Below are 23,032 nucleotides of genomic sequence, written 5' to 3'. Positions count from 1 at the left end.
GGGAATACCCGATCGGTCAAACACATTGCAAAAGAAAAACAAGTAAAAAACTTCGACATCAGACAAAGCGAATATGGAATGGAACACGAGAACTACCAAGGGGAACCCTAATAGACAAAGAAAAACAACAGAGAACAAACAACCCGAGGGGGACACGAGGACACCACATGCGAAGAGACTAGGACAGGAGAAACAGAAGGGGAGGGTAGAAGGAGGACCAGACAAGCAAAGTCTGGTCCTCCTTAATCCTGAGCATTAATCCTGAGGTGGTTCTGCTGGCACCATTCAACAAAATCTCGGTTTAAGTCTCTGTATCGTCACCATCAGTGATAAGGAGGAAGAGAACTCGGAGGAGTCTTGGAACATAACCCAGGGCCGCCAGATGCTGTCAAACCTGGAGGGGACCGGAGAGTCCTCCGCAACCAGGGCCTTCATTCTCCTGATAAGGAGCTGCTCCTGCAAAAATTCAAGCATAGTAGGCGGGAACGCACTGCGCCAATGTCTAGGGATGACAGCCCTGGCGGCCGAGAGGAAATGCCGCAAAAGGTCCTTTTTGATCTCAGAGATTTTGCCAGGAAGAACTGAGAGGAGGGCCACCTGAGGAGACGGGTTGATAAGATAAGATAATCCTTTAATAGTCCCACAGTGGGGAAATTTCAGCATGTTACAGCAGCATAGTAATACAGATACAGGATAATACACAGTAATGTATTACAGACGTAAGCACACATATGCTGAGAAGAGAAGATATACTAGGAGTCCATAGCAGCTAAGGAACAGAAGAAGGAAGACTTCATAATCATTAATTTTCTGTGCGGAGTGATCTTTGCTTGGACTGATGTAGATTATACAGCCTGGTCGCAGTTGGAAGGAAGGACTTGCGATAGTGCTCCTTCTCACACTTGGGGTGGAGCAGACGGTTGCTTACAGTGCTGCCAAGTCCCATCAAGGTCCCATACATGGGGTGGGATTTGTTCTCCTGCATGGAGGTAATCACGGACAGTATCCTTCTGTCACCCACCACCTGTACTGGGTTCAGGGGACTCCCCAGGACAGAGCTGGCCCTTCTGATCAGCCTGTCAAGTATATTTCTGTCCCTGGTTGATATACTGCCCCCCAGCAGGCCACACCGAAAAAGATGGCTGAAGCAACCACAGAGTTGAAGAAGGCCCTAAGAAGTGGCCCCTGGACTCCGAAGGCCCTCAGCCTCCTGAGCAGGTAGAGTCTGCTGTGGCCCTTTCTGTGCAGCGCCTCCAGGTGATCAGCCCAGTCTAGTTTATCGTTGAGGAGCACACCCAGGTACTTATAGGTCCTGACTATCTCAATACATGTCCCTTGGATCTCCACCGGGGTTGGAGCACTTCTCTGTTTACTAAAGTCCACCACCATCTCCTTGGTCTTCCCAGCATTAATCCTGAGGTGGTTCTGCTGGCACCATTCAACAAAATCTCGGTTTAAGTCTCTGTATCGTCACCATCAGTGATAAGGCCTACTATAGCAGAGTCATCGGAGTACTTCTGTAAGTAACAGCTGGATGAGTTGTGCCTAAAGTCAACAGTGTACAGTGTGAAGAGAAATGGGGCAAGAACTGTACCTTGTGGTGCCCCCGTACTACAGATCAAAGTGTCAGACACACAGTCCTGAGCTCTCACATACTGAGGGCGGTTAGTCAGGTAGTCTAGGATCCAGTAGGACAGGTGATGGTCCACACCACCAAGGTTCAGCTTCCCCCTCAGTAGCCCTGGCTGAATGGTGTTGAAAGCACTGGAGAAGTCAAAGAACATTATTCTCACAGTGTTCCCGGGTTTCTCTAGGTGAGAGAGAGCTCTATGAAGAAGTTGGATGATGGCGTTATCTACCCCAATGCCCGGCCGATAGGCAAACTGGAGGGGGTCCAGAGCAGAGCTCACTAGGGGGCGTAGGTGTGTCAGGACCAGTCTCTCTAGGACCTTCATCAGGTGGGATGTCAGTGCTACAGGTCGGTAGTCATTGTAGCCCATCGGGTTGGGTTTCTTTGGGACTGGTACCACACAAGATGTTTTCCACAGCTTTAGACTCATATTGTACATGTGCGTAATAATACCACCCAGCTGGTCACTGCACATTTTAAGAACTCTTGCGCTTATTCCATCAGGTCCTCCAGCTTTGTCTGCTTTAATCCTCTTGATTTCCCTACACACCTGAGACTCCTTGAGGATCAGATAGTCAGATTGCAGTTGGAGTACAGGGAGAAAACGGCGTCCCAGAAGGGTTGAATGACATTGCACTCCCACCAAATGTGGAGCATAGTGCCCCTCTCGGAACCACAGCGCCAACACCTATCGGAGACAGTCGGGAAGATCCGATGGAGGAGGTCCAGACACCTGTACCAACGCATGAGGATTTTGAAATTCCTATCCTGCGCTCTGCAGGGCAAGGCAATTTTGTGGGTTAGCAGGAAGGATTTATTCCAGTCGGCAGGCAGTAGACTAGTGGCGAGGTCAGAGTTACAAGACCTAGCGTAGAGAGGAAGACCAGGGGTGACATCGCTGAGAAGGACATCATACAAAAGAGAAATGACGCGCAGAATAGGGACAGCACGCGATAGGACGGACTCCAAGGCAAAAATATGTTTTAACCATCAAGTTCTTCTGTGTCTTTGATATGTTAGGCTCTGTTCACTTCATGTTGTCTTTAGTTTGTTATACATTTGCAGACATATCTATAATGTTCCATTAACCCAACAGGTGCAATGGAAGATTATGTAGATAATCTGTTTTCCCTTAGCCCAAACAGCAGCACAAGATGGGGTATTCCTGCCCCTGTGTACTGTTAGGACAGGTGGAACTTTTAATAAACTAACTAGTTACCCTCCCATAAAAGGTCCAGGAGACCTCCCCCTCCCTGTGTTAGTCTCCAAGTACCATACCGACTATAATAATTTATCCTTTAACAAGAAAGGGAGGGAGCTTTGTGCTGCTGTTTGGGCTAAGGGAAAACAGATTATCTACATAATCTTCCATTCCCCCTACGCCCAAACAGCAGCACAAGATGGGGACTTAACAAGTAATACCCCTTCTAGGGAGGGCGATCCTGACAAGCAGAGGTCAGGATAGAATAACCAAAAGATTTTGCCTTGGAAACATGCCAGTCTAACCTATAGTGTCTGGCGAACGTCAAGTGGGAAGACCAAGATGCAGCCGCACAGATTTGGTCTACTGAGAGGGATTGCCTCTCTGCCCATGATGCAGCCACCGACCTGGTAGCGTGGGCTCGCAAAAATTCCGGAACCTGCAGCCCTTGTGACTGTAAGGCCACTGAGATGGCTTCTCTGATCCACCTCGACAGAGTGGGTTTGGATGCCTTGACACCTCTGTTGTGACCAAAAAAATTGATGAGCAGGTTTTCTGACTTACGGAATGGGCCTGTTCGGTCCAGGTATACTTGCAATGTTCGCACCAGATCCAGACTATGCATCCTCTCCTCCCACTCCGAGGAGGGAGAGGGGAAAAAAGTGGGCAAGGTTATAGTCTGGTTTATATTTTCCACTGACGGAACCTTGGGCAGAAAACCTTGAACGAACCTAAGCTGGACTCTGTCTGGAAAAAAGACTGTGTATGGCTCTGATGCCGCCAAGGCCTGGAGCTCACCCACTCGCTTGGCCGATGTGATCGCCAGCAAAAAAGTCACCTTCCAAGAGAGGTACTTGAAGTCCACTTCAGCTAAAGGTTCAAATGGAGGGCCACATAGCCCTTGCAGGACCGCAGCTAAGTCCCATTGGGGAGCCGGGGGCCGAACCGGGGGTCGGAGCCTGGAGGCCCCTTTCTGGAATTGCCTTATAAGAGGATTCTGAGACAGTCTAGTCCCCAATAGAGCGGATAACGCCGAGACATGTACTCTCAAGGTGGCTGGGGACAATCCTTTGTCCAACCCTTCTTGTAAAAACTCCAGGACTGATTCGATAGATGTTGTCTCGCACTGCCTCCTGGCTCCCCAATCGTTAAATACTTGGGCGATCCTCTGGTAACTACGATTGGTTGAGTCCGCTCTAGAGTGGGCCAGTGTTCTTAAAACGCCCTGGGACAATCCTCTGTCTCCACGTACGGTGCGGTCAACCTCCAGGCAGTGAGGTTGAACCTGTCCAGATCCTGGCAGAGCTGACTGTTTAGAGTTACCAGGTTTTGGACACACGGAAGCCTCCAGTAGGTCCCTCGACTCATTAACATGAGGTGGGTAAACCATGCCCTTTTCGGCCAGAACGGCATGATGACAATGGCCGATGTCTGGTCCTGCCTGAGTTTTGCCAACACCCTGGGAATCATTGGAATGGGAGGAAAAACGTATACTAGTTTGAAGCTCCAGGGTATTGACAGGGCATCGATCGCCAAGGGATTGCCGTCCCGGTACAGGGAGCAAAACCGTCCCACCTTGGCGTTGTGTTGGGTGGCCATCAGATCCACCTCGGGGAGACCCCATATCCTGGTAAGCTGTTGGAAATTTTCCGGGGACAGGGACCATTCGGCTGTTGTCACTAGTCCCCTGCTTAGTTGATCTGCCAGGACGTTGAGGTGGCCTTTGATATGTACCGCTGACAGCCGGGACAAATTCTTCTCCGCCCATGAAAATATCAGATCGGTCACCCGCATCAAGGAGGGGGACCTGGTGCCCCCTTGTTTGTTGATATATTGGACGGCTGTAGAATTGTCTGTTCTTACTCTGACAGCCTTCCCTTGGAGATGGGGAGTCAGAGTCCGTAGTGCCAGAAAAACTGCCGTAAGTTCTCGCCAATTGGAGGAGCGAGTTCTCTCCTGCGGGTTCCATGTTCCCCGTATTAGGGTCTCCCCCAGATGCGCTCCCCAGCCTGATAGGGAGGCATCTGTGGTCAACAGGGTCCAGGAGGTCTGGACCGTGGACCTCCCGTCTTTGAGTTGGGACCACCATTGTAGTGATCGACGGGCACTGATGGAAAGCTGGATAGGCTTCTGAAGTCCCATGGGACTGTGGTTCCATACTCTCAGGATCTCGAGTTGTAACGGGCGCATGTGCCATAGAGCCCAGGGAACTGCCTCGATGGTCGCGGACATGAGACCTAGGACCTTCATCGCTGTCCTGATTGTAACCTTCCTGGTTCGGGATAGGTAGTGAACCGCTCGACCAATCTTCTCCTTTCGAGGAGAGGGCAGGGAGATCATCATACTGAGAGAATCCAGGTTGAACCCTAGGAATTGAATCCGGGTAGATGGAACCACTACTGACTTTTGCCAGTTTACTAGCCAGCCCAGTTCGCTTATAAATGCCACTGTGATGCTCAACTGCGTGGCGAGGAGCTCCCTTGACTGAGCTTTTATTAGCCAATCGTCTAGATATGGGACAATAAATATCCCCTGGAGGCGCAGGGCGGCTATGACCGGGGCCACTACCTTTGTAAAGGTGTGGGGGGCTGAGGTTATACCGAACGGGAGAGCTGTAAACTGGAAGTGATGTAATCTTCCGTTTAGATATGTGGCAATCCGTAAATATTTTCTGTGTGGAGGATAGATAGGAATATGGAGGTATGCGTCCCTCAAATCCAAGGTGACGAATAGATCTCCTGGCTGCAGAAAAGGGAGAACCGACCTTATGGTCTCCATCCGGAACCGGACCTTGCGGATAAATTGATTTACATACCTTAGGTCGATAATCATGCGCCACCCTCCGGTCGATTTTGGCACTAGAAACACGGGTGAGTAGACGCCTTGCCCTTGTTCGTTCAGGGGGACGGGTTCCAATGCAGCCTTGTCGATATACTCCAACACAGATCTTTGCAGATGAAGTTGTTTGGTGCCCTGAAGAGGGCGGGTCCTCCTGCATCTGTCTGGAGGAAGGGAAAGGAAGTTTATTTTGTAGCCTTCCCGTATAAGTTGGAGAACCCAAGGATCCTGGATCTGATGGTGCCAGGCGGTTAAATGTAAGGAGAGACGACCCCCCACCTTGGCCCTGCAGGCAAGGGGGTCGTGACAGTCAGAAGGTGGATCTTTTCTCACCACCACGGGAGGAACCTCGACCGCCTCTTGGGCCCGAGGGGCGCCTACGGAACTGGCCTCTAGACATGCCTCTGGAGGGGGCGTAGCCCCGAAAGGATCGTTGCCTGGATCCTGTAGACTGGGGCAGGTTCTTACCCTTTGAATCGGCCAGACCCTCCATAATCCGGTCGAGTTCGCTGCCAAATAGCCTGCCGGGCTCGAATGGCAAGGCGCATAAATTAAACTTGGAGGCATTATCTGCCCTCCAGGGCTTAAGCCAGAGGGGGCGCCTAGCGGCGGTGGACAATGCCATGGATCTTGCGGCCAGCTTGACCTGGTAGAAGGCCGCCTCCGAGAGATAGTCAGACATGAGGGAAATATTTGTCATGGCCGACAGCAAGTCGTCCCGATGGACCCCGGAATCAATATCTCTCTCCAGCTTAGAGATGTCTGACCGCAGTTTAGCGACCACCTCGCTAGCCGCAATGCCCACTGAGGCCTGTGCCGAGGAAGAGGCGTATACACGCCTCAGGGACCCCTCCGCCCTGCGATCCATCACATCTTGGAGGTTAGAGCCATCCTCCGCTGGTACCACCGTGCGCTTTGACAGTTTGGAGACGGCTATGTCAACCTTGGGCGGAGGGCCCCAGGAGCTGGATTGTGCCTCGGATAGGGGAAAAAGAGACCTAAAGCGTCTAGACGCAATGAATGGGCGTTCAGGGAACCGCCATTCAGCCTCCAGCCTTTTTACCAAGTCTGGGTCCGCCCTGAAGGCTCTGAGAGAGGTAGATGGAGCCTCCTCAGCCGCCTCCTCCAACTCCTTAGCCCGAACCACTCTTAGCAGTTTGGGCATCCTCTCCACCGAGAATACCGGCTTAGATGGGTCCAGGTTGTCCTCCGCCGAGGATACCTCGTCCAAGATCTGGAGACCCTCCATCGGTGGGAGAGAAGGAGGCGAATCCAGCCGTGGTCTCTTGGCCAATTGAGAGATAGAGAATTTCATCTCTTTCATCGACTCCTCGACGAATTCCCTTACCCAACCGACCATGTCACGGACAGAAGTGTCTTCTGAGGGGGGACCCCGACACCCGCGACAACATTGGTAAGCGTAGCCATCAGGCAAGGGGACTTCGCATTTGGCGCAGGCAAGGTGGCGACGCTTACTGGAAGCCTTCCTTTTAGGGTTATCCGCCACTGAAGAGGAGGATGACATCTAAGGAAAAACATATTACTCATTATTTCCTTTACCTTTGCAGCCTCTACCCTGAGGGCCCACCAGGGGGCATACATCACCTTTTGAAAGGAATTTCAGCACCTGTGGTGTCAGGAAATTTTCTTCTACTTTCTGGTTGCCCAGGGAGAGTAGGAACCTGCAAGCTAAGCAGACAGGCAACCTACTCTGGGCAGACCAGGAAGAAATAGGGAGAAACGGGGGCGGGGCGAACCTTAGCTCCGCCCCCTTCCAGCGCCTCGGCTAGAGCCAGGCTTGGGGGCACCATTTTATTGCTAGCCTAAGATGGCTAGGAGGATGGAGTGGAGGGGGACACTATCCCTTTAAATCCAGCACAAAAAGCGGGGTGGGAGCGCTGCTCAAGCGCTCCCAAAGTCCGGCCGAGCGGGGACGACGGTCCGCGCATGCGCGAACCTGATTCCCGCGCATGCGCGGGAAGAGAGGAAGTCCGCGGAGCACCAGCAAATAGTGCCCGCGGCAAAACAAGGAACCGCATCTACAGTTCCCCCCGGCAGCCGGACGAATGGCGCCGCAGCGCCGAGAACAGATACGCTGCCTCACCATCCCCCCCACCCGCTGCAGCACAGATGGGGACGCGCCAGACCGGAGAAGGCAGGAGGCGCCGTCAGGGAGGCAAAGAAAGCCCCAAACCCCCGGTAAGACTCTGATAGCAGCAGCACAAGATGGGGGGAGGGGGGGGGGGCTAGAAAAAGGAGATTTCCTCCAAATAAAAAAGAGAAAATGTGTGGGAGAGGAGGAGACCTCTCCCTCCACCTGTCCTGGTAACAGGACAGAAAAAAACACAGGGAGGGGGAGGTCTCCTGGACCTTTTATGGGAGGGTAACTAGTTAGTTTATTAAAAGTTCCACCTGTCCTAACAGTACACAGGGGCAGGAATACCCCATCTTGTGCTGCTGTTTGGGCGTAGGGGGAAAATAAGTTTGCTGTTACATTCTGTCACACTGTAAGCTCAGCTTATAGAGAACTGATTGTTCTGTTTTTTTTTCTGTTTATATCATGGGCATACTCATGGATATGTACTGTCATTATACTCCATGGACAGCACACAATCATACTGACTTTAAATAGTCATTTGCAAACATCTGTGTTTTTGATTTGGACTTGGTTCTTTGGTCCATTTTCCGACCAATCATACCATTTAAAGCTAGTGGTCTGTGAAAGTCAGATTATTCTTCCTTCGTTTTTTTTGTTGAGCTGGATGAGAACAGTCAGCATTGGTGCAAGCAGAGGAGGAAGACATGATTGGTGGTGGAAGGGCGTGTGGTGCTACTACTGGTAGTCATTCTGTTAAGGGCTCTTCAAATGCGACATGGCGATTGAAAACTATTCCAGGAAAATCCACCCTCCAAAAGCCAAAATAGCGCTCTTTCCACTCCAAGCCCCACCATGTAACCATACAGCAGTTTACAACCACATATGGGGCATTACTGTGCTTAGGAGAAATTGTGTAACAAAGTTTGGGGAGCTTTTTCTCCCTTGGTACTCCTGTAAAAATAAAAAAATTGGTACTAAACTGACCGTTTATTGGAGAAAAAAAGTCACTTTTCATTTTCATGCCCCAATATTAATAAAATCTGTGAAACAGCTGTAGGGTTAATATGCCCCTTGATATGTGAGGGGTGTAGTTTCCAAAATTGGTTCTTCTTTGGGGGGGGGGGGGGGGAAGAGAGAGAGAAGGGGAAGTTCCTTTGTATTTGGTATTCTCAGGGCTCTGCAAATGGGACAAGGCACCCGAAGACTATTCCAGCAAAATCTGCTTTTCAAACCCCGTGTCGCTCCTTCCTGTCTGAGCACTGCCGTGTGCCCAAACATCCGTTTATACCTACATGTCAAGTATTTGTGTATTTCTGTGCTCTGGAGAAATTGCATAACAAAATGTGAGATGAATTTTCTCATTTAACCCTTTGTGAATGTCAGTTTTAGGGCCGAATGATTTAGAGAATAAAAAATAATTTAAAAAAAAAAAATGAAATGTTTAGATTTCACCTCCGTATTGTTTTCATTTCCATGAAATGCTTAACGGGTTAAACTTCCCAAATGAGGATACCAATATATAGCAGAGATATGGTAGATATGCTATTAATGTATTTATGTGATATGACTGACTGATAAGCAGAGCATTTTACATTTTGAAAATTGGAAAAAAATATGCAAATCTGTTTTCCAGGATGTAATTCGGAAAACAGTGCCTCCGTTTGCTCTCTTAGGACAGCCCTCAACATCAAGCTTAACTTCTCAATCAGCCTAATAACATAATGCGGGGATTGTTGCCAAACTACTACTTCTATTCCAAAAGGAACAGATTTTTTATTTTGGAGGCCTCTAACTGTGCTAACAAGTGCAAGAAAAAAGTGGGGTGCCACTTAAAAAAAACAAGACGCGCAGGATGCCTTTAAGCTACCGATGCTCGTCCCAAAAGGGAAAAGGCTCCCCGACTACTCAAGGCTGCTGGGCAAGAAGGCACCAAGAGCCACTAAGGACAAACGGCCGGAGCAGAAAGTCCAACTTGCTCGTTCTCCCATTGGGCTGCCACCACCTATGGTACTCAGAGCCAGACCAATGTCCAGTTTCTCCCTGGGCTGCCACCACCTGGGATACTCCTGGATCTCAGGCCTTGCCTACCTCCACCGGAGCAAAGGTAAGCCTGCAAAACGGAGGGGAGAATCTGTACAGACTCTCAGCCCCTCCTCTAGACGTCAGGAAGGTCCCAAAAGGGCACCGCATTCCTTCATCCACACAAAAAAAAAAAAAAAAAAAGTAAAGTAAATAAATCAAGTGAATAGAGCACCCAGTAGGGCCTGGTCTATCCACCGGATCTATAAATTTTTTTTCCAAATACCGGATAAGCTAGGCATAGGGTATGTGCTCAAAAGATGTAAAGGTGCATTGCATGTGCTGGAATCCAGCGAGATCCCATCCCCAGTCAATTAAGGCACCCTAGGGGCCACCCGGCACCTCCAGGGCACTTCACTAACAGCCTTTGAAGCACTCCTCAGCTCCTGATCCCCATGAACTGGTCCTGGTGGTCAAGTTGCCGGCATCCATAGCTTTCGTCGGCTCCCTACAGTGGGGATGGCTACCACTGGAGGAACCAACTATTCTCCCAGCAAGGCGCTTCAAGTGGTTTCTCTCATCCTCATCTCCACAGTCCTGTCTCCAAGGCCATCCCATGACGGCAGGAGCTCTAGGACCTGCATCTGATAACAGATGCACTTGCTCTTAGCCAAAAAGCGATCTGTTGGCTCTAATTACATCCTGGAAAACAGATTTGCATATTTTTCCCATAATCCCCTAGTGGAACAAAAATGGCTTGTAAGTCTCCATACGCCTGTAAGGAATGTTGCTATCCCCCCGATTTTGAAAATTCTGATTTTCCAGATTTCCAATTTTTTTTCTAAATAAATATTAGTGTTAACATTAACATGAAGTACAAATCACAAAAAACATCCTCAAAAATCAGGCTGGTCTTACACGACAATAAGTTTAGTCCGCAATTGTGGACACATTGTATTGAGTGCAGCCTCTTACCGGATATTTTATCTGTGGTGCGCCGCGCTCAAGGTCCGCACTGAACACCACAGGTCAACAAAGTCACGGACATCACGGCACGGTCTGTCCCATAGTACTCTATGGGTGTGTGCAGCTGGACACGGACGTCTGTGGAATGAATTTTTGAAGTGAAATTTAGTGTTGCTGATCAGTAAATAGCGGACCGCAAAAACCACTACGGTCGTGTAAGACCAGCCTAAGGAGTTACAGATAGGGACTGCTCTGCTGCAGCTACTGGATCTTCTCTGTAATGTACATTCTGAATCACAGGTATTGCACTGCTATGCACACCCCATACCTTTTTTTTTGTTGTAGGCCACCTCCAGCATAGTGAGACCGTAGGAGCAGATCTGCTCATATGACAGCTGGAAGTCTTATGAAGGCCTATCATAGGAATACGGTTGGGGGAGAGAGAATCTGACAGCGGTTCTGGATTCCCAGTTAGTGTGCAAACATGTGGGCTAGTTGGAGCCTGGCAAGGGTCACCGTGCATGTGCCCACTGTTTTGAATGCCCCCTCTGACAAGGGCGCTATAGATTCACCACAACAACAATATATAAGGATATTGATGAGGGTCTGAAATCCATGAATCAGTCGCTTAAAGTCACCAGCATTGGAGTGGGATGAATTGCAAAGGCTATAAGACACCACCATGACGCCACTAGTCTTATGATGATGCAGCCATGTACTCAATTCCTTACCCCCAATGATCCACCAGTCCCCACAGCCTGGAAATAGGCAAGTCATTCCTATCGCTCCCTCCCTACTAACAGGAGTTCAATTTAAAGCACCCATACTAGTAAACATTGAACACCCATATTGTAAGAAAGAATGTTTATTGGGAAAAAAATAAAAGTCATTTGGTTCAATCGATTTTTTTTCCCCCCCAGAAGAAAACATTCATTGGATAGTCCTGTCCAGGACGAACCGAAGGTAATGGTGATGATATTTTAGTATCAGTTTATACAAAGGGATGGCAAAATGTAAAAAAAACAACAAAATAGTTTATACAATCCTTAAAACAGGACATTATGTATTTCAATAGTCTTAGCCAGAGTGTATGCTCAAACTCCACCAATGAAGATTAGGCATGGACGATTTCTATTCCGAATGTTCATCTTTGTGTTTCTTTTTCTTCTTTTTCATGCTTTTTGTCAACTAAAATAGAAAAAAAAATAAATAAGATATCATAAAATGGTGCAGGATAAACACAACCACTATAATGACAGCAAAACAATCTAAAGTGCAAAACAAAAAGATGCCGCCTAAACTCCATCTACAGCTTTTAAAATGGACTTTGGAGTAATGTCTCCCATACTGCAGAGAGGAGAGCACAGGATTGTCTGTGCACGCAACATGGTCTTGTAGCTAAAATGTATAGTTGCAGCTTCGACAGTTAAAGACAAAATCTAGGATGACACTGCCCATGAAGTCTTCAGAAGAGAAGACAGTCACTACAAATTCTAATATAAGAAATAAGGCAACGTCCCCATGTCAGCAAGTCATTTTTTGCTTTGCATTCCAAGGCTTACTACAGTCCTGACCGATTTTTAGGCTTTAAGAATGTGGATTTACCTTTGGAGACTCTTCGGTCACATTCTCTTCTTCCTCCTGATGTTTCTTTTTCTTCTTTTTCTTTGATTTTAAGGCACTTTCACTGTCACTACCACTCTCTTGTTTACTCTGCAAGGGAAAAATAGTCAAATGGTCTTTATTAATCATACATAGTAGTTATGGCTATTAAAGGGAGTGTCACCAGAGCCCATCAGACAAATTCAGAAGGGCTTAAACTAAGAATTCTCCTAGTGACAATGTCTCAGTTGTCAATGCCCCCCTGGATTCAAAGAGCTCATTTGCATAATGAAAACCACCGACTTCTCAAACTGAAGCAATGTTGCACAAGGGGAAGGAGAAGTTTCATTTAGGCGACTCTAACCCATCTCTGGGGTGGGGGTGTAATTCTGGGGTTTGGGGTCTACACTTAAAGAGAACCTGTCACCTCCTGGGGCACATGCGGTTTTATACACCGCTAGAAAGCAGACAATGCATTGAATTCGGTGCACTGTCTGCTTTCTAGCAGTGTATAAAACCGCATGTGCCCCAGGAGGTGAAAGGTCCTCTTTAACCTAGCTCTGTCTTCTCCACACACCTTAAGACGACGACCCAGATTTTCCACTTTTTGCTGTAATCTACTCCCGGAGACTCACAATGTTGTTACTTATTTGTGATCCTCCCTCCACAAAGTGGAAGCCAATAAATATCAAGGTGGTTGAAGTTTAGGCAGAAACTTGAGAATCCATATAAGTTGCACATATTCTATAAGGTTTAAAGCCAGTGTCTACAACTACATCAATAACTGACATTTAACTTAGCCAACTATAAGACTTAGTGAAGTTACCTTAGTAGAAGTTTCAGCATCTGGAATTTCATTGCCACTTTCCCGCTTCTTCTGCAAGACAAAATATAACATTTTAAATTTTTGCTAAATACATACTTCATTAAAGTCTTCACATTTGCTGGTAACTACAATGTAATTGGCTGCCAAACAGAACCATGATGAATACAGATCTGTTCTTTTAGCATCCAAACAAGCAAGAGTGCCATTGTGCAGTCAATGCCTAAACTATATCCAATATTTGACTAATTCTTCTTGGTACACTTGCAAAATCTGAAGTAACTCGGAAGGGAGTTTTGTACCCAACGTCTTGAACTAACCACAGTGGATATAGGCAAGCTAGCTCTGCCTTTGTATAATTCCAGACAGACTCAACGTTGAGATTAGGGCTCGGAGATTATCATTCATCACACCAAACCTTTATTTACATTTCTATTAACTTCATTTTGTTAACTGAATAAATTAAAGTATTAACGAACAGATCCCACAAGTTCATGTTTAGGATCAAGTCACCTAATGTAACAAAGATATTCGATTACCATCTCTGCCTAAGAATGCCCAAGACTGTCCAGCTAACGTATATAGCTATTTGTATTGTGTATACCACTTACCCTTTTCTTTTTGGTGGAAGCTGGTGTCGCTGCATCACTATCTGACTCACTCACATGCTTCCTCTGCATAAAGAAAAATAAAATCCAAGTTAGAGAAAGCAGAGCAATACACAACTGTTAACATGTCCGCTATGTACCTTAGCAGAAGAAGCATGCTGCATCTCTGATCAGGACTAGCCATTTTATTTTGCAGGATGACTCCCCGAAATACCACGAGTAGGCAAGAAGGGGATAACTTCCTGCATTTTTTTTTTTAAACAAATAAAACAAAACATACCTTTGCTGGAGTCTCTACATCTGTAGCAGTCACATTCTTCTGTGCCACACTGCAAGAGAGACATATGATAAATCTACTACCCAAAGGGGAGAACAAATTTATTTATTTATTTTTTAAAAAGCCATTAGTATTACCTGTAATCAACATATCCTTCGTTCCAACTTGCGGGAGTATTTTCATTGGGTTTCCCATGTTTGTCTAGCAGGCCTTTTTGAACCATCATCTTTTTCTGGCTGGCCTAAAAGATTCAGTATTGTTAGACTTACAGCCCCCCAAAAAAATAAAAAAAAAAAATTCTACAAAATAGCCACGATAGTCAGCCCAGCACTAGGGCAGTGGGATAGCTATAAATATATATTTATTCAATTTAAAAAATATTTAAAAAGATTACAACAAAGGTCATATGGCAGTATTCCTTAAGATCACTAATGCACATCACATTAAAATCATGTACCCTTAAGCAGGGTAAAGAGCTTTCCGTCCCAGTACCGTAGCTTTTTACAGCCAGAAGGGCGTTCCTGACAGTCAGTCAGGAACGCCCTTCTCCACAGCAGCGCCTATCATGCTGTACAGTGTGAGCGGGGAGGAACGCCCCCTCCCTCTGTTCACAGTGCTCGTCCATAGACTAGTATTATCAGGAGGGGAGGGGGTGTTCCTCCCCGCTCACACTGTACAGAGCGATAGGCGCTGCTGTGGAGAAGGACGTTCTTGACAGACTGTCAGGAACGCCCTTCTGACTGTAAAGGGCTAAGGTACCGGGAACGAAAGCTCTTTACCCGGGGGCACAGATCGGGGAAGCCGACAGTGCACTGAATTCAGTCGGCTTTCCAGCAGTATATAGAACTGCCTGTGCCCCAAACCATGAAAGGTCCTCTTTAATATACACTACAGAAGACAGAGTTAGGGAGAGCCATCAGTTATAGGGTGATAGATGTAGAGTCATCATTACAGAGTTCATAATACATGATACATCATATGGCTCAACAATGGCTTCACATGCATTTTACATTAGCATCTGCTGCAGTTGGTGATCTTACCTTAGGCCCAAGGCCCCACTTGCGGGGATAGATGTCCCTCTCCATAATAACACGTTTAATCTTTGCCACAACCCCATGGTCACAGGTAGATATCACAGCTGTAGTCATAAGTGCAGTAGCTGAAAATAAGCAGATCTGTTATTATTCGTTCTGGTCAGTAAGTGTGCTTAAGCCCAAACCCGTAAGACCCAAATGTGATCAGAGAAGCTTTTATCGTCCTTCGTACTTAACCAGCCTTCCAGCCCCCCTAACTCCCTTATGTGAGTTATCTGCAGAACACAGCAACTATCACAAGCGAAGAGAGCAAGGACTCTGCATCCTTACGAATACAGAAAAGCAAGGAAAACTGGAAGCTCAGAGAATGGATAAACTGTGTCATCATATCACATTTAGGACAAGAGGTCTTAACTACAAGATTAAAATTGGAATTTCTACTACTTGATAGGGGCCATAAAAGCAAGTTACAGTTTTATGAACTCTCTGTACCCACAGGCAAATGGAAGAAAGCAATAACAGCTAATACTTGGCTTGTAAGCCAGGGACAAGTCTAAAGATTCACGAGTCAGCCTCTCTAACGTTTACCATTTGCTTTCTTACAGCTGCGGTATGCCAAGTCCAGATTAGTTGAGTCATGATTATGCCAGTAGATGTGCTTAATACATAAACTCAGTTTCCCAACCTGAACTTGACCATGGAGAAAGCCCTGCCAAGATGCTTAAAGGGCTGTTCGGCCTGATGCCAAACTGGAAGCATGGAGCAAGTTTTTAGCATCAGCTTATACTAATGCCCCAGTCCTCTGACAGCAACAATTCAATATCTCACATGACAAGAAAACGGACACTCACCAATGCAGATTGCTTCTCCTTTGGTTGTGATGACCACTATTTCCTGGTTTATTTCAATGCCGTCCTCATACCTCAGAAGACCAGGCAACATGATTTTTGCCCCATAACATATAGCATTTACCTATAAGAATAAGCCAAGAAGTATTAACCAAGTGCAACATGAAGCAATAGTACTATCACTTACAAAGTTAAATGTATACTTACAGCACTGTCCTTCATAACCAGTCTCTTATGTGACACCAGTAACTTTTCCAAGGGAAAGATAACCCTACGAAGGTAGCTTTCATCTTTGTTGTTATCATATTGCCACTGAGCATCCAACACATCATGCATCGTGACGAGATTGTCCTGAAAAGGGATGGCAGGTTCAGGAGAGGCGATACAGGCAAGAAGTTACAATATATTGTGTCAGTTCCAGGACAAGACAAAGTTTGCCTTAAATCCTGTGAGCTTGTTAGTGTCCCAAAGCTAATTACCAGATCACAGGGAGACGCCCGTGTCTGAACTCAACGCGTTTGGGGGAGTAAGCTGTAAGAAGGCACTTACCTTTTCTCCTAAGACACCTGATCGAACCCTTCGAAGTTCCTGCATCTGACCACCGACTCCAAGAAGCAAACCAAGGTGGACGCACAGTGTACGGATGTATGTACCAGCTTCACAGCTCACCCAAAATATACCTGTGGATTACATAAATAGAAGTTACATATACACAAACATTAACTTAACACTTTTTCTCATTCAGAAAGAGCCATCAGCTATTGGGTGATAGATACATGTCAGCATCACTCAAAGTTCATGACAGTCTGCATACATCATGTGGCTCAATTCAAGTATTTAATAAGTTATGCTAAGCGCAATATTGGTATGTTTTAAACAAACACATCACCAGAAAATAAAACTAGCCATGTTAAAAAGTTTGAGTTTTTGGAGATAAAAATTTGGAATTGGGAGGGACCAAAACAAAAACCTTGCAATTCTTCTTTTGGCCACCAAGTCAAACAATATTCTGACACTACACTCACCGGCCACTTTATTAGGTACACCTGTCCAACTGCTCGTTAACACTTAATTTCTAATCAGCCAATCACATGGCGGCAACTCAGTGCATTTAGGCATGTAGACATGGTCAAGACAATCTCCTGCAGTTCAAACCGAGCATCAGTATGGGGAAGAAAGGTGATTTGAGTGCCTTTGAACGTGGCATGGTTGTTGGTGCCAGAAGGGCTGGTCTGAGTATTTCAGAAACTGCTGATCTACTGGGATTTTCACGCACAACCATCTCTAGGGTTTACAGAGAATGGTCCGAAAAAGAAAAAACATCCAGTGAGCGGCAGTTCTGTGGGCGGAAATGCATTGTTGATGCCAGAGGTCAGAGGAGAATGGCCAGACTGGTTCGAGCTGATAGAAAGGCAACAGTGACTCAAATAGCCACCCGTTACAACCAAGGTAGCCAGAAGAGCATCTCTTAACGCACAGTACGTCGAACTTTGAGGCAGATGGGCTACAGCAGCAGAAGACCACACCGGGTACCACTCCTTTCAGCTAAGAACAGGAAACTGAGGCTACAATTTGCACAAGCTCATTGAAATTGGACAATTGAAGATTGGAAAAACGTTGCCTGGTCTGATGGGTCTCGATTTCTGCTGCGACATTCGGATGGTAGGATCAGAATTTGGCGTCAACAACATGAAAGCATGGATCCATCCTGCCTTGTATCAACGGTTCAGGCTGGTGGTGGTGGTGTCATGGTGTGGAGAATATTTTCTTGGCACTCTTTGGGCCCCTTGGTACCAATTGAGCATCGTTGCAACGCCAAAGCCTACCTGAGTATTGTTGCTGACCATGTCCATCCCTTTATGACCACAATGTACCCAACATCTGATGGCTACTTTCAGCAGGATAATGCGCCATGTCATAAAGCTGGAATCATCTCAGACTGGTTTCTTGAACATGACAATGAGTTTACTGTACTCCAATGGCCTCCACAGTCACCAGATCTCAATCCAATAGAGCATCTTTGGGATGTGGTGGAACGGGAGATTCGCATCATGGATGTGCAGCCGACAAATCTGCGGCAACTGTGTGATGCCATCATGTCAATATGGACCAAAATCTCTGAGGAATGCTTCCAGCACCTTGCTGAATCTATGCCACGAAGAACTGAGGCAGTTCTGAAGGCAAAAGGGGTCCAACCCGTTACTAGCATGGTGTACCTAATAAAGTGGCCGGTGAGTGTATTTGTGTTCTATAAAAGGCTTCTTTGCAGCAGCCACCTCACTTTTGATGATTAAAGATGGTTGTTGTGTTGGCTGTCATACTCAGGATACCTTGCATGTGTGTAGATATCTACTCCCAAATCTGCAGGTCACAGAACAAGTCTAGAAAATAATCATAGCCCATCTCCAGGTAACAGGAAGTTCTATGAACCATTTAGGTTTAGGGGCAAGAGTTGGAATTGAATGCTTTTTAGGATTTTTTTTCCCCACATTAGATGAAAGAGCAAGGGCAATGTTCCCGATTAGCAAACACGGTAAACATAAAAATGTGATTTAACACAATACGATATTCTCTGACGTTCACTTTACATGTACTTAATGGCATGCTACTCACCCAGTCTACGTTCTGGATCATATTCTACAAGTTTGCTTTCATAGATTGTTCTAACACGCAGCTGCCGTTTCACAGCAGCTATCAATGGTGGCCTCTGAAACAGTGCGCCTGTGAGGGTTTCAAGAGCCTGCAGGAGGAAGAAAAAAGAAAGTCAAAAAATTCTGAAATTGTCCAAATACAGCAACTCAATATTATAAAAGAAGCCCCACAACACTATCCAGGTTTGTCAGACAGCAATTCTCTTCCTAACCTTAATCTAGAACCTCTTGCTCTCCACACTAAGAGCAAGTCACACTGCAGAACGCAGGTCACGGGCTCCAAGAATTTCAAGCACACCTGATTCCTATACAGGGAGCAAGTGCTTTAGAGACAGAAAAAGGATCAGAGAATGGATAAACTGTGTCATCATATACACTGGAAGGAACTCCGCAGCAAGCCATGAGCACAGAGTAACAGACACTTACCCGACATAGTTGCTGCTCACTCTCAATTGCATTATGCAGTCGTACAATACCAACATACTCCTTCCCTACAAGACAGAAGTGCAGAAACAGAACAGTTTTAGAACTTATTCATAATAAAGGCGGCCATGGAAGCCAGACACCCCAACGACTGTGCCCATATTCATAAAGTGGCTTTGCACCATCGCCAGTTCTTAGCATCTGTTATTAGCCGCTGCACCACCAATTCCGGTGCAGTAGGAATTTCTCTAGCACCCACCACATTCCCAAGCAGTAAGTACAACTGGTTTTAGTGCCCATTAAGGTATTTACATCAGGTGGACAGAGTCATGTAGGAATAGGAAAGGGGGAATGATTTTCAGCCCTAGAGGTGGAAGGAATCAAATCAGAATAACACCCCTTGGCTACTCCTGTGACACTGCCCAGCTCACAGAGTACCACACTGCACCGAATCTAACAGCACTTATAGTTCTGGAACTATGGGGAGCTACAGAATAATTCTAACTGAGCAGGAATCAGTGGAGCAGCACAGCTTATATAACGCTACGAGGCCTCTATAAACATGCATGTTTTTACATTTATGATCCCAAAATGAAGGCACCCACCTGCACTCTGCTGTGACTTCACAAGTCGTGTGGCACGGTCAATACACACAATGAGACAACCTGTGACTTTAGGATCCAGCGTTCCACTATGCCCAGTTTTCTCTACCCGTAAAATACGACGAATCCATGCAACGACCTCATGTGAAGATGGGTTGGCAGGTTTATCCAGATTAATAAAACCTGTTCTGAAAGAGATTACCAAAAAACATTATATACTGTGTACATGTGTGTATATCGGCTACCCAAAATCACATCAAATGTTGTGTTTTCTGATGGCTGAGTAATTTAATCACAGCACCAGATGGAAGAGATTAAGACAAAGTTGTACATGATACAGAATCCATAAAACAGAAGGAATGAAGAGGTCACCATGCTTATAGGAACACTGCGGCCCCTGCAAATCACTCAAGACATTTGGGGGAAAAATAAATAAAAAATAGCAGTTACAGAATCTACCAAATGCTTTAACACTTACTTAATATATTCTGAAATCTCTCTCTTCAAAGGGTTGGCTCCAGCTGGTATGGGAGTGTAGTGTGTCGTCCGCACATTTAGCTTATCAAAATTCTACCAAATTAATAAGAAAGTTAGTACATGGGCATAGATGATCGTTTATAGACCTGCAGCAGCCATCACAACAAGCTCAACTCATTACGCTTAAGCTGAAATTTTTCAGTTTAGACTACATCACAAAAGTCTAGGACAATTTATTTATATATTTTTTAAACCCCACAGCCAGGAGTGGGTTAAAAAGCAATGGGAAAAGAATTCCTGCAGAAAACACTCCTGGTTTTTGCTCAAAAATCCATAGCAAAGTCTATTTGCAAGATAAGGGCACAACAAAAACTGTATCAAGTCTTATGGTGCAAACAAACTTTCTTGTTAAAGAAACAGCAAACAGCTGGAAAACCCCCCCCCCTCAAAAAAATAAATAAATAAATAAAAAAACAAAACAAAACAAAAAAACACACAACTAACCTTAAGAAGCAGGGGCCACTGAGATGTATCCAACTGGGCAACTTTGGATTCCGGTTGTATCAAAAAATTTCCTTCATGCTGTATATCCTGTAAAGAGGGTAATAATTCAATATCATGCATTTGTGCTATGAATCAATAATGCAAAACGTCTACTGTAATGGAAAAACAGATTCACCTTGACCTACAGTCTTCAGATACATTAATGCAACTTAGCCTACAACATCCAGATACTCTACATGGAGTCTGTATAATATTGCACAAGATATGTGAAAAAAATAACTTGACTATCTGCTCCAAGCACTGTATAGCAACACGATACAACATGTAATCCTAACATGACGGGACACTAAATGACTAAAGACAGGCCAATAAAGCGGATGTTCAGAAGTTTTTAGTTTATGGTTTATCTTTAGGATAAGCAATAAATCTGATAATTAAGGGACTAAAAGTTACTACCTGTATGGATCAGCAGTAGATAGTGTGTATCCAATCCCAGTACTACACAGTGCATGGAGCCAGAAGCAGTTGGCATAGTGTCCTGTATAGTGGCTGTGCACCATAACTGAAGTTCATTTCTCATTGACTTCAATGGGAACAGAGCTGCAATAACATTACCTAGTCACTATACAATGCTTGGAGTAATCTGCTTCTGGCACCATGCACTGTGTAGTGCAGGCACCCCTCTATTACTGACCCATGCAGGACACAGCTGTCAAGCCCCCAACGATCAGATTTTTTGAGTATCCTTAGCATAGGTCATAAAGATCTAGACTACCCAGCACAGTGGCTCAGTGATTAGCACTGGAGCGCTGAGTCCTGGGTTCGAATGCCAAGGACAATATCTGCAAGGAGTTTGTATGTTAATAAATAATATAATTATATTATCTGCAAGGAGTTTGTATGTTCTCTCCGTGTTTGCATGGGTTTCCTCCCACACGCCAGACATACTGATAGGGACTGTAGATTGTGAGCCCTATATGGGACAGTGACTGTCAATGTCTGTAAAGCGCTGCAGAATAAGATGGCGCTATATAAGCATAATAAATATCAAATGCCCAGAAAAAAAAAAACTTTAAAAGCTGCATGTTAGACCAATAACCTCTACAGATTCTCCAAAATTTCTTATGAAGCATGAGGATGAATTTGAGTAAAATCTCATTAATTGTTGGTCACTGAAAACTACATAGAAATGGATGAATACAATAACAAATGGGTGTCACATCCCTTGTCGGGTGGCTGATCAGTAACTGGGGAGCGTGCAGGGGGGGGGGGGCCTCAGCTGGCCAAACCCACAGGCCTATTTATACTTTACTAAGAGTAACAACATTATTAGGGAGAGATCGGATTTACAAGGGTCAGCACAAAAAGGGGATTATTTCTACAGCTAGGTTCACTACCATTATTCAATGTCTGATCTCTTCCATCAGATAAGGGCAATGGCTATTAAATGACAGATGTAGAAGCCCAATGCACTGGGTGGGTGTATGTAAAAAAAAACAAAAAAACCCACAAGGCTGTTACAAGAAAACTAAGATGAAATAAATCAAATCTCACTTGTCCACCAGATCTAAGCCTTCCCCTACTATAGAGGATCTGGCAATAACCTCACAGCCTGCCCCTGCCATTGCCAGCACTAGATAGAAGTAACGCGCAGTAAGGCAGCTCCACGTGGAGGATCGCTGCAGGGCGCCATTCACACACGTCTTGCAGGCACGCCACGTGTTTAGCCGTAAAAGCAAAAAATACGCACAGCAATCGCTCAGGGTGGAAATCTGAACATCAGAAAAGGAACTTTATATAGGGGAAAGCTCGGGGATCACAACGCACGTTTATAACACATGGACAAATAACCACGTTACCGCACACTCACCGCGATTTCCCCGAGCGTCTGGCTCTTGCGCTTTTTGGACTTCTTCTTCGAACCTTTAATAAAATAAAATAATCGTAAGGAGAGAAAATGTGCGACAGACGTCATAGACGTGTACGGGCTATAGGACGGCAATCACACTAATAAAACACGCGGTAAAATCATAACGGGACATGAAGTGACTACAGCAGGAGGGGAGCGCCGAGGCCGCCTCTTACCATCGTCATCCGCCATGTCTGCTCTCTCACACTCTCCACGCGGTGACTGAGAAAGAAATGCTGCTGGTGCAGGCGGATATAGCACATGGGAGGACTCACTATGGCCCCGCCTCTTCCGCCTGGGGGTCCTTCAATGTCCTCCGCTGCGGCCTGGCGGGCGCCATCTTGTTAGACTTTGTAATGTTGTTGTTGGGTTTTTAAGTCATATTACGTTTCAGTGCTGCGTTTGTGCTCGTTATATGTGAAGACGTGACTATGCTGTAGGAGTAGTTATATAGAGTAGTGTCCAGAGGATGGCGCTGTAGGAGTAGTTATATAGAGTAGTGTCCAGAGGATGGCGCTGTAG

The 23,032-nt window shown here is 45.9% G+C and overlaps 1 protein-coding gene and 2 non-coding genes across 5 annotated transcripts; all 3 read right to left on the bottom strand.

The window, feature by feature from the left end:
- Positions 1-11,631: 11,631 nt before the first annotated feature.
- On the bottom strand, positions 11,632-22,743 carry DKC1 (dyskerin pseudouridine synthase 1). Of its 3 annotated transcripts, XM_075259373.1 has the most exons (17): positions 22,687-22,743; positions 22,472-22,524; positions 20,602-20,688; positions 20,099-20,190; positions 19,624-19,808; positions 19,022-19,086; positions 18,558-18,684; positions 16,494-16,624; positions 16,152-16,295; positions 15,948-16,068; positions 15,103-15,221; positions 14,200-14,303; positions 14,066-14,114; positions 13,789-13,851; positions 13,181-13,231; positions 12,358-12,465; positions 11,632-11,940 (listed from the first exon to the last, which is right to left on the bottom strand). In XM_075259373.1, exons 1-17 carry the CDS (start codon positions 22,700-22,702, stop codon positions 11,884-11,886), a joined length of 1,572 nt encoding a protein of 523 aa, XP_075115474.1. In that variant the 5' UTR covers positions 22,703-22,743; the 3' UTR covers positions 11,632-11,883. The 3 variants fall into 3 exon arrangements, with proteins under 3 accessions (XP_075115474.1, XP_075115475.1, XP_075115476.1); XM_075259374.1 differs by lacking the exon at positions 13,181-13,231; XM_075259375.1 differs by lacking the exons at positions 11,632-11,940; positions 12,358-12,465; positions 13,181-13,231; positions 13,789-13,851; positions 14,066-14,114 and having other exon boundaries at positions 14,196-14,303.
- On the bottom strand, positions 14,974-15,045 carry LOC142185777 (small nucleolar RNA SNORD83). Its single transcript, XR_012711952.1, has one exon. It is a non-coding gene; the product is annotated as a small nucleolar RNA SNORD83 (small nucleolar RNA).
- LOC142185776 (small nucleolar RNA SNORD83) lies at positions 16,694-16,768 on the bottom strand. Its single transcript, XR_012711951.1, has one exon. It is a non-coding gene; the product is annotated as a small nucleolar RNA SNORD83 (small nucleolar RNA).
- Positions 22,744-23,032: the final 289 nt, after the last annotated feature.

This window comes from Leptodactylus fuscus, chromosome 11 (assembly GCF_031893055.1).
Source record: "Leptodactylus fuscus isolate aLepFus1 chromosome 11, aLepFus1.hap2, whole genome shotgun sequence".
NCBI classification, from domain to species: Eukaryota; Metazoa; Chordata; class Amphibia; order Anura; family Leptodactylidae; genus Leptodactylus; species Leptodactylus fuscus.
The sequence above is the reverse complement of the archived record's forward strand: the minus strand, read 5'-3'. Positions and strand labels throughout refer to the sequence as shown.

What these genes read in the sequence shown, in the direction of transcription:
- DKC1 (XM_075259373.1), bottom strand. An exon ending in AGTGGGGCCTTGGGCCTAAG is followed by an intron (nt 14,304 to 15,102) that starts GTAAGATCACCA and finishes TGAATCTTTTAG; the next exon opens with GCCAGCCAGAAAAAGATGAT. An exon ending in ATGTAGAGACTCCAGCAAAG is followed by an intron (nt 13,852 to 14,065) that starts GTATGTTTTGTT and finishes TTCTTTATGCAG; the next exon opens with AGGAAGCATGTGAGTGAGTC.